The 14,764-nt window shown below is 44.5% G+C and overlaps 1 protein-coding gene across 2 annotated transcripts in view; it reads left to right on the top strand.

Annotated features, from left to right (window-relative positions):
• GCNT2 (glucosaminyl (N-acetyl) transferase 2 (I blood group)) overlaps positions 1 to 14,764 on the top strand; it is an 84,373-nt gene that overhangs the window by 24,383 nt on the left and 45,226 nt on the right. Inside the window, exon 1 of one of the 2 annotated variants that reach the window (XM_080654801.1) lies at positions 1,166 to 2,782. The exons of the other annotated variant lie outside the window; for it this stretch is intronic. Coding sequence (XP_080510927.1) covers positions 1,864 to 2,782 — 919 coding nt within the window. The 5' untranslated portion in view covers positions 1,166 to 1,863. Of the gene's footprint in view, positions 1 to 1,165; positions 2,783 to 14,764 lie in introns of those variants that run through there. 2 annotated transcript variants of the gene reach the window in all.

Raw genomic sequence — 14,764 nt, 5'->3', positions numbered from 1 at the left:
CCATTGAGCCAAAGCGGCTAGGGCAAACCATAAATATTTTAACACTCATTCTAAGTCAACAGGCTTTACCAAACTAGATACTGAAATTACTCTCTGTTGTTTTGAAATAGAACATACAATAACCTAATATTTAAAGGAATAATTTAGAAAAAGAGAACCTTGGGACTGAATTTTCTGTTATCATGAACTTTCAGTTGTTTTCTTTGCTCTACTCCTTAGAAACACTCTGGATGAGATTGATCTGCTTTACCCACATAATGGCTGCGTTTTCTTTTTCCACTTTACCTACAAGTTCAATGGTGGAGACTATGTAGAGTTAATTTATGATGGGTCTTAAGGAGGAGAGGAAAGGCAGAGAGGAAAGTGAAGTCCAGGCTGGAAGAATGAGCAATGGGAGCAATGACCGTGAGAAGAAGGAAACAGGACCGTGTGCTCAGGGAGCCGCGTGCTGTTCAGTGGGCGTGGGTGCTGACCGAAAGCAGGCAGCCCCCACACCTGTATTGTTCTAGTCCTTTAACAGCAGGGGAGAGCCTTGTCAAAAGGAAAGAGAGAGTGTGCATTAAAGGACAGGATTTCTTCATGGGATGGGGTGGGGCTCAGTCTCCATTGTGAGACTGGGGTGGAGGCACTGAGGCATTTAGTTCAGATAAACAGTGAGGAGCAATGGGAAGGCATTTAGTAGTTGAACTGGTGCTTCAGAGTCATTTTAAGTAAAATATAGTATGAATCTACATTTAAAAGCACTGGTGGAAAAGGGAACGGTGGAAGAAAAGAACCTTTTAAGTGGAAGAGCTTGGTACTCCTTAGCCAAAACACTATTATTTACAAATAGGAAAACCAACATTCATCTCCTAGGTGGTTGAGAAACTTAACTGTGCAGGAACAGTGTCTGATGATGCTCTTTGGGTGGTTAAAACCGGAATAGCCCCAAGGTCCCCTAATCTGAACTGTTATTTGTGGCCAGGATTCAAGTAAAGCTTTAAGGTCTCATCTGTATCAGGGTATGAAGCTCGAACTTGTTCCTGTGACCCCAACATTCTGTGACAGGCCCCATGGTGGATGCTGGAAGGGGGGGAAGAGGCGCTGTCACCTGATCCCAAAGTCACAGGGCCAGGATCCCTGCCATTCAGATCCCCCAGGACTGGAGCTGAGCAAGGTAGGGCGGGGCAGGAAAGCTTTGTGGAGGATCCAGGATGGATGAGCTTTATTTTCCTTGTCACCTCAGTCATTTTTTTTTTTCATTGAAGCAGCATATTTGAGAGTGGAGGCTACATTATACCCGTGGGTCACACTGGGAGAGCCGAGGGACCAGGTTATGTATGGATCACTGCCCTGAGCAGCGAGAGGGGTGAGTGCCGCAGCCAGTCGGATGACTAGCAGGAAACGCATGCCTGCCAGAACACATCATTTCAACTTTGGCTTTCACTGTGCTAATTCCCTGAATGGCAATAACAAGGGGCGGGGAGAGAAGGAGAGGCGGGGGAATGGGAAATGAAAGAAAAGAGATCTGAGAAACTAAATCTGCAGGGGAGAGCAGTTAGCAGAGTTTTAGTGAAACAGCTCGCAGATGCAAGCCCGGAAGCAGAGGGAGGGAGCAAGGCTGGGCTTAAGAACCTGCTACTGGGGTTTAGACAAAGGCGTTTTGAGAGAGGCAGAGAACCGGGCGGGATCAGTTGCTAATATCAGCATGGGGACAGAGCCTGCAGCTGGCCTCCCGGCATGAAACGGAATAAATTCCCAGTGTCTCCTTCAGGGTACAAATGGCTGGAGCATGTACCAAAATAAGAACTCAGAGGAAAAAGTAAGTTTGGGAAAAGATTTACAGATTTCCACCGTCTTTGAAATCTTGCTCTTCTGTGAGGCATGTCTTCATCGATGCGTTACCTTTTTATAGTTTCTGTCTCTTGTGTCATAATTTTTATCGTGTTCTATGTGTTCATATTTGGGGGAGAGCAAAGCTTCCAGAGGCTGAATAATTCGGACACTGTGATGCTGACTCAAGTTTGCGCATCCTTTATCAAAGGCAAAACACCTTTCCTGTGGCGAGACAAACTAATGATATATCAGAAGTCTTCTTGCAGAGAATATCTGACCCAGAGCCACTACATCACGGCCCCATTATCCGAAGAAGAGGCTGGGTTCCCTTTGGCATATATAATGGTCATCCATCACAATTTTGATACCTTTGTAAGGCTCTTCAGAGCTATTTACATGCCCCAAAATGTCTACTGCGTTCATGTGGACGAAAAGGCAACAACTGCATTTAAAGATGCAGTGGAGCAATTGCTGAGCTGCTTCCCAAATGCCTTTCTGGCTTCCAAGATGGAGCCGGTTGTCTATGGTGGGATCTCCAGGCTCCAGGCGGACCTGAACTGCCTGAGAGACCTGGTGGCCTCCGAGGTCCCATGGAAGTATGCCATCAACACCTGTGGACAAGATTTTCCCCTGAAAACCAACAAGGAAATAGTTCAGCATCTGAAAGGATTCAAAGGGAAAAACATTACCCCGGGGGTGCTGCCTCCGGCGCATGCAATTGGACGGACTAAATACGTCCACCGAGAGCATCTGGGCAAAGAGCTTTCCTATGTGATAAGAACCACAGCTCTGAAGCCGCCTCCCCCCCATAACCTCACCATTTACTTTGGCTCTGCCTATGTGGCTCTGTCAAGAGAATTTTCCAACTTTGTTCTCCGTGACCCACGGGCTGTTGATCTGCTCCAGTGGTCCAAGGACACTTTCAGTCCTGATGAGCATTTCTGGGTGACGCTCAATAGGATTCCAGGTATGTGAGATCCGTATTTGGCGTGATGGTGATGCCATCCCTGAAAAGGGCTTCTCGAGAGCCTGGTTCTTTTCATTTGAGTAGAAGATGAAAACTGAAACACACAGTTCTCACCCTAATCATTTCTAAAAGCAGAATGATGTTTTTTATGTAATAATACAATGTTGTAGCACAGCCAAATAATACTTTTCAATGGTATTGCTTTGCAGTTCATCATGTTCTCTTGCAATTATCATCCTACGAAGTCTTTACCACAATAGATATTATTGTTCTCAATCCTCGCTAGAGTTCTTTCTCCCAAATTTGTCAAACTTGCTCTAACCCCAGGGCCTTTTTCTTGCCCAATCTCCTGCCTACCCCTACACAGGCACAGGCTCCTTCTGGTCAGCCAGATGGCCTCTGAGCTGACCACCCCACCCTGTCTTTCCCTCAAAGAGTTTATCACCCTCTGGAATTGTCATATTTACTTATTTGCACGGGTTTGTTCTTGGCCTCCTCTGCATTAGCTCCATTTTCTATCTTATTAACTGCTGTGTCCTCAATGTTTAGAACACATAGTAAATGCTCAGTAAATATATATTAGGTGAGTGAGTGAATGAATGAATGAATGGCAAAGTATAAGGCTTTACTATGGTACCACAGCTGTTTCCCAGTAAACTGAGAAATATATGGACTCATGCCTGTACCATTTCATAGGTGTAGACTTACACACACACACACACACACACACACACATACACACACGTATATATATATTTGTGATTTATTTTTATTTTTTTTTTTACTTCAGATAAATAATGAGGCTCTCGGAGAAGCTCTTTTCTTTTTCATCAAAAACATTTCTATTTTCCCTAAGGGAGTAGATCAACTATTTTTAAAACGATATAAAACACAATAGGATTTCTCCTGAAGGAGAGACAGCATGCTTTGAACTCAATGAAAAGTACAAAATGGATCTCTGATGAACTCGACAGCATTATTGTGGCAAGAGAAAGGCAATCATTGTTCTGGTTATTGGGCGGCTGCCAAGTTGGAAACACTGGTAGGTGCTCTCAGCTGCAGGGCAGGGCCTGCTGGGCGACAGGCACGCCAGTGACCTCTGGAAAATACCGTGTTTGGGCTGTGAGTCCGGGTGACTGGCCTGGGGACCAGGGCTGGCTTTTGTCCTGCGCATTGTCTTTTGCCTGACTTCCCTCTCCCGTGTTTTTTCCATTATTGACATTGAATTTGAGACTATTAGGTACTTAGAGGCTGATTTTCATAGTTAAATATTTATCCCTTTCTATTTTCACGGAATAGACTTACAAAAGTTTGATCCTAGCCATGTGTTTCCTTAGCTATCATACTGAGACGAAGGCATTTTGTAATGTAGCAGAGCCTGAATTGTCACTTTTTAAGAAAAGAAAAACATGGGTTTTGATTAGCATTAAGTGTCTGTGATTACTTTGACAGAAGGGACGGTCAGTCTTATCAGTGTCAAAGCAGTGTAAGAAAATGAAGGAAAAAAATAAACTTTCACCATCCCCCTTTTTTCCTGAGCCCCTTTCTCCTTTCCCAGCCCTGATCAAATAGACCAAGTGGGAGACCAAGGATGATACGTAGAAAGGCACAGGAGAGAAAACCATGTTTGCTATAGGTCTTCAGTGTAGCACGCCGGCTTTTGCTCTATCACAGCATCAATATGACCCCATGTAAATCACGTGACCTCTTGGAACCTCACATCTCCCAGCTACAAAATGAGGGCCCCAATAGGAAGACCCCTTTTGTCCCTGCACATGCTTTTCCTTACAGAAGATGCATGTCCAGACCACATACACACCCAGCCCTCGGCTATCGGGAATTCTTAGGAAGCTGAAAGTGCTGGGGAGTCTGGACTCCGAGTTGCCCACTTCCTGTGGCGAATGCATTCCATTTCCCTTGCAGGAAATTGGGGGTGAGAGTATCTCCCCAGGGAGGCAGGTGAGTGCAGCCCTGTTCAGTGGGCTGCCAGGTCTGATTCTGCAAGGCAAGCTTTTCAGGATGATATGACATTTCCTGGGGCTTTGCCTCCTTCCTTTCTTAGACTCTAGATGGCATCTTGGGTCAGGGACACGGCAGAAACAGATACTGCTGGTAGGGGGCTTTACCGAATTACTAGTGATTAAAGTAAAATAGGCAAACACTCCAGTGCCAGTGTTGGCGATCTCATCAAAGGCGAAGTAAATCCCATCACTCGCTCCAGGAACTCCCGAGGGTTTACCCGTGAGCATTCTTTGTGATTTAAGATTTGCTGGTGAATCTGCTGTTTTATTGCCTGACAAGCTTGAACCACATCAGTTCTCCTCTTTTCAGTGTCATGTGTTCAGGGTAAGTTCTGCAGGAGATGCAGCATAAGCATCCTGTCTGCTTGCTTCTCTCTTTCTCCTAAACATTCTAAATTAAAGTGTTTGCATTAGAAAGACCCTGCACAGGCATATTGGGTTCCCTCAAGCACCCACAGAGTAATGATTAGTACCCTGTAATGAGATATCAGAAAACAAAGTGAAAATCGTTTAAAATTGGTGGAACTCAAAAAAGACATTTAGAGAGGTAGCACTACATCGAGTACCTTGCCTTTCTATTGAGAAAATGACTTTCCTCTTGGTTTTCAAGCCTTAGGCCTTCCCCATATTGCATTAGAAATAGAAATGGTGGGGCCAGAACAAGTCCCTTAGGAGCCCCAGTCTCACTTCCTTCTTCAGGGAGGCCGGACAGAGTGGCTGTCAGTCTGTCCTCTGTGGCTGGTGGACAGACATATTGTCTAGACCCCTCCCTCTGGCCATATTCTCAAAGGAAACCCAGGAGCACAAACTTCTTTGACTCACAGTACAAAACATCCTGCTCTGCCAGCAGTACCTCCCCGCCCCGCAACCCCCCAATGCTGGTGCACACATATTTTCTAACTTCTCAGATCTTTGTAATTGTTGCTACTATGTCACCTTGAGAAAAGCCCATTTTCCCTAGCTTTTCTGGTTATTCCTCTAGCATTTCCTTTTCCCTACCTGCTCCAGGGCAGGGTGTCGGTGGCCATTTAGATTTTTGCCTCAAGTCTTGTGGAATTGTTTAGCATCTGCAGAAGCTGGTGGTATTCTGTTTTTCTCCCGTCCCATGGCTACATTGTCCTCTTGTCCCACTCAGGGCGGGGCCATCTCCACTGAGAAGGCAAAGCTGCTACAGGATTTGGCTTCAGCTCCTTTTCTCTCTAAGTTTGTTCTTGTGAATTTTCACTCATGCATGACTCTGACCTTTCTCATGCCACGATGTTTTTCTTCCATAATGTTTTCATTTGCTTCTCTTCCTTTTTCCACTCTGTATACATTTTTTCAGAGCTCCTTTGTCAAATAAATTATCTCAACCTCAGAAGTGACCACATGATCACATTTCCTCATTTTTTTTCACTTCTAAAAATAGCATGCTTCCTACTTTGATTTATATTGCTTTTTAAACTTTGAGTTTTATTTATATGTGCACATTCTTTGGGAATGTGTTGTCACTCTTTGAGTTGCAAGTGACAGAAATGCAACTCGAAGTTGCTTCAATAGGCACCAGAACTTACTGAGTCACAGAATTAAGATGTTCAAGGATGGGCTCCAAATAAAGCTGGATCCAAAGTTGGAACAATATTTTTGGGACTTTTTCTTGGCAGGTCATCTCTCTGTGGGGAGACCAGCCATCCCTGTTTGCTCAGGTCTGAGGGTGGGTCCTGGGAATGGGTCTTTCAGGAATGTCAGACTGGGCGAGTTGGCCACCTTGTCTCTCTGCCTCTGTCCCTGGAGGTTCCATTGAAGCAGGTTCTCCCACAGGGTGTCAGAAATGGCCAGAAGTAGCTCCAGCTGTTTGGTTCTGACAGCTGGCACTTCTAGGGGAAAGGAAAGTCTTTTCCCTGATAGTTTTAGCGACAGCTCCGGGGAGTCCTCGGGCTTGTTAGGCTGGGTCCAGATCCCTATCCTTAAATAAATCAGGGGAATGAAGCAGGCCAGCCAGCCTTTCTTGGGCCGCTTTCTCACACTAGAGCTAGAGGTCAGGGGCAGGCTCCGGTGGAGGACAGCTAGCTACTTAGGGTGATGCTGGGCAGACAGCAACACAGCGCACTGCACCATGGTTCCCTGTCCTGTAGGCAGAGTTGTCCTGACCATCTGCACACATCAGAGGGGCAAGATTTAATGCAGCGATTTTCAACCTTTTCACCTCATGGCACATACACTAATTACTAAAATTCTGTGGCACACCAAAAAATATTATATATTTTGCCGATCTGACCAAAAAATAGGTATAATTTTGATTTCTTCAAAACAGACGGCTATTGTTGTATTGGATGTTGTCATTTTTTTATTTGTCAATTTTAAGGGAAAAGAGGGCAGTGCCCCTGACTAAATAGTCAGGTATTGCATGCTTTAAAAATTCTGGCGGAGAGACAAGGAAGCATGGAACAGAGTGCGGAATCTCAGAGGGAAGGTGGAGGAGGGTGGGTGGGTGAGAGGTAATCCACCAAAGACCTTGAATGCATATATGCATAACCCATGGACACAGACAATAGGGGCAGGCTGGAGGGGGTTAATGGGGGTAGAAAGGGGACATATGTAATACTTTCAACAATAAAGAATTATTTAAAAAAAATCTGGCAGCACACCGGTGGAAAATTGCTGATTTAATGAGATACATAGCTGTAAGAGCTTGAGCTATTTAACTTGGAGAATTCTAATTGAACTGCTTCTGTGGAAGTGGCATGAGTTCAGTGAGCATAAACACATTTTTCCTTATAAGCACATTTTTAATAATGTTCCTTTATTATATTTGGATAGTACTTAATTTGCAAAAGGATTTCTTGTACATTACTCCTTTAATTTTTATAAGAACCCTGTAAGAGAATTATTGTTCCCATTTTGCAGATGAGAAAATTTAAAATTAAAATTTGTGACTTGTTCAAAGACAAATATTACGTATACCTAGCAAGAAATAAGAATAAAAGGAAATATCTAGGGGAAGGAGAGGTAAGACTAATATTATATATTTACATAAAATTGAACCTAATTTTAAAAAGTCTTCATTTAATTATTTTAGTAAAAGTGTTCAGAAGATGAAACTTAGCTAATTTTAAGTTTCATTAAGCTTATGGAATGACTAGAGGCCTGGTGCACGAAATTCGTGCACAGGTAGGGTCCCTAGGCCTGGCCGGCCATGGGGCCGATAGGGGCCTTCCTTTGCAGCCTGCCTGCTGGGGCCTTCCTTCATTCTGTGCCGCCCCCTGGTGGTCAGCACACGTCATAGCAAGCGATCGAACTCCCAGTCTCCCCGTCGAACTCCTGAGGGGACACTTTACATATTAGCCTTTTATATATATAGATTATAGACCCACCCAAGAATAATTTTCTCTTGTTTCTTCTGTCATCTTGGTATTTAGCCCATTTTCCCACTCCCTCAAGCTGTTGCTAAAGCTATTGCTGTTGTTGAACTTTTGGCTTTTTCATGTGAGCAGAGGTACGGAAAGATGAGGAAACTAATGTTTATTGAATATCTGCCTGTGGGTCTGCATTACCTCAGTTTAATCTTCCCAAGAATTTGTCCAGTTGGAACTTAAGTCCACATTTTACAGATGTGAAGGTGGGATCAGAGGGGTTGAGTAATGTGCCCTGCTAAGAAGCAGAAAGCACAGTAAAGGAGAGCACCTCAAATTCTACACGCTCAGACGTCAGCTCCTACACTCACCTTGTGTGCCCCTGAATTCAACACCATCCTCTGTTAGCTCAGACCTACAAACTGGCTTCTCTCTCTCCTTAATTCTCATCACTCTGATCCCTGTTGATTTGCCTTTCCATGGAGCTTGAAGAGAACTAGGTTGGAATCCTAGCTACTCCATCACCAGCCTGTGGCCTGACATTTTAAAGCGCAGCCTCAGAGTATCAGTGTAGCATATATGTTGGAAGCTTGGGCCCTGGAGCCATACTGCCTGAATTTAAATCCCTCCTCAGCCATTGACAAGCTGTGTGACCTTGGATAAGTTGCCTCAATTTGGGGGGCTCAGTTTCCCATCTATAAAATAAAATAATGATATTCATATGAAATATGTGAGGCTTAAATGAGTTGGACCAGCACGTTTTAAGTGTTAATTTTTATAATTGTTGTTATTGTTATTATTGAGCACTAGAACTGCAATAATATGGGGATATGGTAGTGAATAAAACAAATAATATTCCTACTCTCATGAAGTATATTTTAGAAGTGGGACACAGATAATAAAAAGTAGACAGAGAAGGTAATTAGAAATTATGGTAAGTGCTATAAAGAAAATGCAGGCTGATACAGGAAAGGAATATATATATTTAATTTATTTTTGTTGTTGCTGTTAATCCTCACATTAGGATATTTTTTTCCGTTGCTTTTTCAGAGAGAGTGGAAGGGAGGGAGGGAGGGGGAGAAAGAGAGAAACATCGATGTGAGAGAGAGAGCCACATGGGCTGGTTGCCTGCCGCACGCCCACAGCCCAGGTACATGCCCTTGACCTGGAATCTTGACCTTTGGTGTGCAGGCCGAGGCTCTAACCATCTAGCAACACTGGCCAGGGCTAATTTATCTTTTAAATGGAGCGGGTCAGGAAATGCTTCTTGGTGAAAGTAGCACATGAACGGTACTTCCTATATGAAAATGAGCCAGCTATACACTTGGGAAAGAGGCTCCAGGCAGAGGGACGAGGGCTTGCAAAGGCCCTGAAGTGAGCAAGAGTGCCCTGTTCAGGAGCCAGAAAAGCAGCCCTGGTGGCTGTGACTGAGTGAGCGAGGCAGAGCACTGGACTAGGCATGACGTGAGCAAGGCCCATGTGTGAGGGCCACAGAGATGACGTGGCCTGGCAACACCCTGTTCATAGGGTTATTGGCAGAAGCAGCAAGACATTGTGTGCAAGTGTTTGGCATGGTGCCAGGTACAGAATCAACAGTCAATAAACTGGATCTGTTATCAGCCTTCTCTCCATTGATCTGCTCTGGCCTCCTCTTTATGTCTGGTTGCCATCTCTCTCTCTCTCCATCTCTCTCCTACAAGGGTCTAATTTCTTTCTAAGTACTTTCCCTGAATCTATCCTCAGTCTGTCTAAACCCATTCTCCACAGGGACAGGATGACCTTCATAAAAATGCACCTTGAGCCCTGGCAGGGCAACTCAGTTGATTAGAGTGTCATTGAGATACACCAAGTTTTCAGGTTCGATCCCCGGTCAGGGCATATATAAGGGTCAACCAATAAGTGCATAAATAAGTGGAACAACTAATTGATGTTTCTCTCTCACTCCTTTCCTCTCTCTTTCTCTCTCTAAAATAATTTTTTTTTTTTAAAAAAGAACACCTTGACCATGAGATCACATCTCTCTCCTTTTTAGAAACCTTCTATGGATCCCTGTCACTTCCAGTGTGACATTCTAGCCCCTTTACTGGGCACAGGGTGCTCATTACAGCCTGGCCCCTTGCTTTCCAGTGCCTTCTCTCAGTAGGCACCCCATCCCATACTGCACTCCAGCTCTACCAGATGGCTTGTGGGTCCCAAATGTGCCCTTCCCACCTACCCTGCCTGATTCATGCAAGTCCTTCTGCCAGAATGCTCTGGAATGCTCTTCAACCTCCTCCCTGATCATCTTACTTCTAATCCAGTGTTCTGTCCCCTATTCACAAGGCAAAGTACAGAATTGCTCTTTTCTAAAGTCGTTTTTACTTAGAAAGGCAGGTAAGGTCAAAGTGCTACAAACTAATTATCAAAGATGGAAGCCCTTGAGTGACACTTTGTCCGCCCTTTGACTCTGTCTGGAACTTTCAGCCACCACTTGCAGCATTGTGAAGAAGAGGTTGTATGTTGCCAACTGTGCCAAAGAGCACAGCTTGTATAAACCCTCTTTGAGAAATTTGTATTTAAATGGATAATTATGTTCTTTTCTGATTTTTGATTACCAACTATTAAATTGAGTCTTGGATAAAAGTTGATTTTAGAGCCACTCTTCTCAGTGAAATTCAGAATTAGGGAAATGTAAGCTTTCAGTAAACATCCCCCTTAAGTCTTTCCTCAGTTTGCTTTTCTGCTCATACTGTTCTTTCTCCCTCGGTGAGCTCATTTCCATCCACAACTAGCCCCATTTCTGGGCTCCCGGGCCTTCTCCCACATTTCTCCCTGTCTTTGGATCTCCCTTCCTGCGGCTCCCTTGGGAACCTGCCGACATGCTCCCCCTCCCCCCGCCCCCACTCCCCACTAACACACGTCTCCAGCATCCCCGTGACTGGCACGGCCATTCTGCAAGTGAGCCAGCTTTGCCTGGTGCAGGCTCCCTTATCTAATCAGCACATTCTGCACATTCTGTCTGTGACAGGTTTCTGGGGAGCGGCACCCTCCCTATTCCCATCACTCCTGCTCTAACTTGGCCCTTCATGCTTCTCAAGTAGATTCCCAGACCCTGTCAAGTGTTCTCTCAGGCCCAGGTCTCCCTCTTCAAACCATTCTGACACTCTTGACATATTTTGCTTCCTAATGCATAGCTCTAAGAATAACTTCTCAATCCCAAAAGCTTCAGTGAGTTCAACAGCTTCTTGAATTATTCAGTATAAACATCTCAATGAGGCATGTTGGATATCAATATATCCCTATTGGATATCACCTCAGTATCACCAGTATGACCCACTACCAGTTCCAACTGCTACTTTCCCCGAAAGGGTCACTCCAGAAACACCACCAGGCCTTCGGGCCTTTCTGCGTGTCATTACCTTTCCTTGGGCCACTCTCCTCCATCTCGCCCATTTAAATAATGACCTTGCTAGGTCTGCATTCAGCGGCTTGTCATTTAGGAAGCTCTTCCTGATCTTTTTTTCTCAATTGTACATCCTTGTAACCTTTGTTGTAACTCTCTTATTTCATTCTATAGTCTTTTTTTGGATTATAATTATGAATGTACATACCATATTACCTTGACTGGGCTATAATCACTCTGGGGCCTTTTATTTTTATTTTTATTTTATTTTTTAAATATATTTTATTGATTTTCTACAGAGAGGAAGGGAGAGGGATAGAAAGTTAGAAACATCGATGAGAGAGAAACAGCGATCAGCTGCCTCCTGCACACCTCCCACTGGAGATGTGCCCGCAACCAAGGTACATGCCCTTGACCGGAATTGAACCCAGGACCCTTCAGTCCGCAGGCCGACGCTCTATCCGCTGAGCCAAACCGGTTTCGGCTTATTTTTATTTTTTAGCAGCCCAATTAGTGAGCATCCAATGGGATAAAAAATAAATATTTACTGACTTAAGTCAGATGGAAATAATTTTTAATATGCCCTTTGTGCTGCTGCCCAGCCAGCTGCAAATCATCATCCCCTCCCCCCCAACAGAGAGAGAGAGAGAGAGTCTAGATTACCCTGTCAAATCCTGAGGGTCCGCTTCAGGTAGCATCTTCTAGCCATGCTCAGGTTTCCCGGGACATTTCCTGACGTCCTTTCTGTTTCTGGTCAACAGCAATGGTACTGTTCTCCTGTTCTCTCTCCCTCCGTCTTTGCAAAGCATCTGGCTCATCTTGGGGATGCTTCTCAATGACAAGCTCATTTTGGGGGCAGCACCGGCTAAAGCCAGACTGCGCTTCACTCTGAGGCCCACCATCCATGCACTTACCAGATGGGTGACTTACTCTGCACAGGACATACCTTGGCGGCACACTTGTTTCAGCTTTAATTTCTAGGAAAGCAGAAGAAACATCTGCTTTTGGGGATTTATCCAAGCATTCTGCCCTAACAAACGGTCTAAACTCAAGTAAACAACAGGTTCTGTGGGAAAGAAGCTTGTATGACAGTGGTTAGAATAAACTGAAAATGAGTCAAGAAGTTAATAGAGACCTTATTAATATTACAAGTTGGAGCAAACCACTGCCTATCTCTATTTGAAGAATGTTTTTTCATTTATTTAAAAATGTTCAGCCCGGCCAGTGTGGCTCAGTGTTTAAGCATCAACCTATGAACCAGGAGGTCACGGCTCGATTCCCGGTCAGGGCACATGCGCAGGTTGCGGGCTTGATCCCCAGTGGGGGGTATGCAGGAGGCAGCCAAACAATGATTCTCTCATCATTGATGTTTCTATCTCTCCCTCTCCCTTCCTCTTTGGAAAAAAAAAAAAAAATCAACCAATGAGTGCATGAATGAGTGGAACAAGTTGATGCCCTCCCCCCGCCCAACTCAATAAATAAAATTTTAAAAAATGTTCAGAAGATAAAGAGTATCTTCAAGACACACATCTCTGGCAGAAACTGAATTGTAAAATACTATCTTTTAGTAGAAATACCATATCATTTCCTTGTAACTTCAATTCATATTCAAAAATATGGTGCGGAACCTGGCCAGAGTGGCTCAGTGGTTGAGGGTCAACCTACGAACCAGGAGATCTCGGTTTGATTTCCTGTCAGGCACATGCCCTGGTTGTGGGCTCAATCCCTGGTGGGGGGGGCGTGCAGGAGGCAACCCATCAATGATTCTCACCACTGATGCTTCTATCTCTTTCTCCCTTTCCCTTCCTCTCTGACATCAATAAAAATATATTTTTTTAAAAAAAATGGGGTGGAGGAGTTTGGAGGTGTCTGGTCTAAGAAGCATACCAGAAGAAAATGGACAGACCTTGGACACGCAAGGTGCTCTCGTGAATTTGCAGTCTTTTTTTCTCAGAGGAGACATTTGGAAACAAAAAAGTTGCATAGAAAGATAGTCACCTATTCTTTTCCAGGAAATGTAACAGAATATAGGCAAAGGCTAAATTTTTGCTTGTAGGGATTTTGTTTGTCTGTTTTGGATAATTAGAATTATATCTGAGCAACTAGTCCCCGAAGGGAAAGAAATGTGCTACCCCAAGGAGGCTGCTAGGGAAGCAGAGAAAAGCAGTGTGGCCCTAGAAGAATGAGATAAACTGGGGTGGTGGCACGCCGAATAGGAGGGGAGAAGACTCCGAAGGCTTCTTCACCAGATTTACTTTCCACCACCTGGCTATTCTAGAAACTGCTCTTTTCTTTTTTTTTTCAGTGAGTATTTTCAGACTTATAAATAATACTGATGAAACTACTCCTTTTTTAAAAGTGGGAAACTGAGACAGAGTGATCCTAAGAAATGTTCTTAAGGTCACACCATAAACAGCAGAGCCAGGTGTTATACCCTGCATCAAAGCCTTTGTCTTCCCCACCATGCTGCCAAGTGGTGTCTTTCCTGGGTGCACTGGCAGGCTGGCCCCCCAAAGAGGGAGCCACGTGGAGGCAGTATAAAAGAACAGGCTCCAGAATCTGCAGTTGGGGATGAAGGGCGGTTCCCTACTCTAGGGGGAGACAGAAGCAGCTCCCAAGCAGAGCTGTTCTCACCAAACACACTTCGGAAGGTGGATGGGTGTTTGTTTAAGGTCTCAGATAAGCTGAGTTTGGCAACAAAGAGAGAAATGACTCAAGATTTGCTGAGTACTTTTAAAAAACTAATTTTTTAAACTGATTTCAGAGAGGAAGGGAGAGGGAGAGAGAGATAGAAACATCAATGATGAGAGAGAATCATTGATCCACTGCCTCCTGCATGCTCCCCACTGGGGATTGAGCCTGCATCCCGGGCATGTGTCCTGACTGGGAATCAAATGGTGACTGCCTGGTGCATAGGTCGATGCTCAACCATTGAGCCACAGCAGCTGGGCTGGCCTATTTTCATACTGCCCACATTTTTACACATTTGGGAAAAAAATCAAAAGAAGAGTATTTCATGGCAGGGACATTGAGATGCTGATGTTCATAAGCAGTTTCTGCGGGGACATGGCCACATAGCATCATGGCTGCTTTCATGCTACAGAGGCAGGCTTGAGTGGTGGCCTCAGAAACCAAGTGGTCCTCAAGCCTGAAATATTCACTACCTGGCCCTTTCCAGGTAGATTCACATGGTGTGCATACTTAGTATTTGCCTAACATTTTTTAGGAAAAATTTTGGTCATAATTG

This window comes from Plecotus auritus (genome assembly GCF_963455305.1).
Source record: "Plecotus auritus genome assembly, chromosome: 2".
NCBI classification, from domain to species: domain Eukaryota; kingdom Metazoa; phylum Chordata; class Mammalia; order Chiroptera; family Vespertilionidae; genus Plecotus; species Plecotus auritus.
Note: the sequence above shows the minus strand (reverse complement) of the source record. Positions and strands in the feature narration are given on the sequence as shown.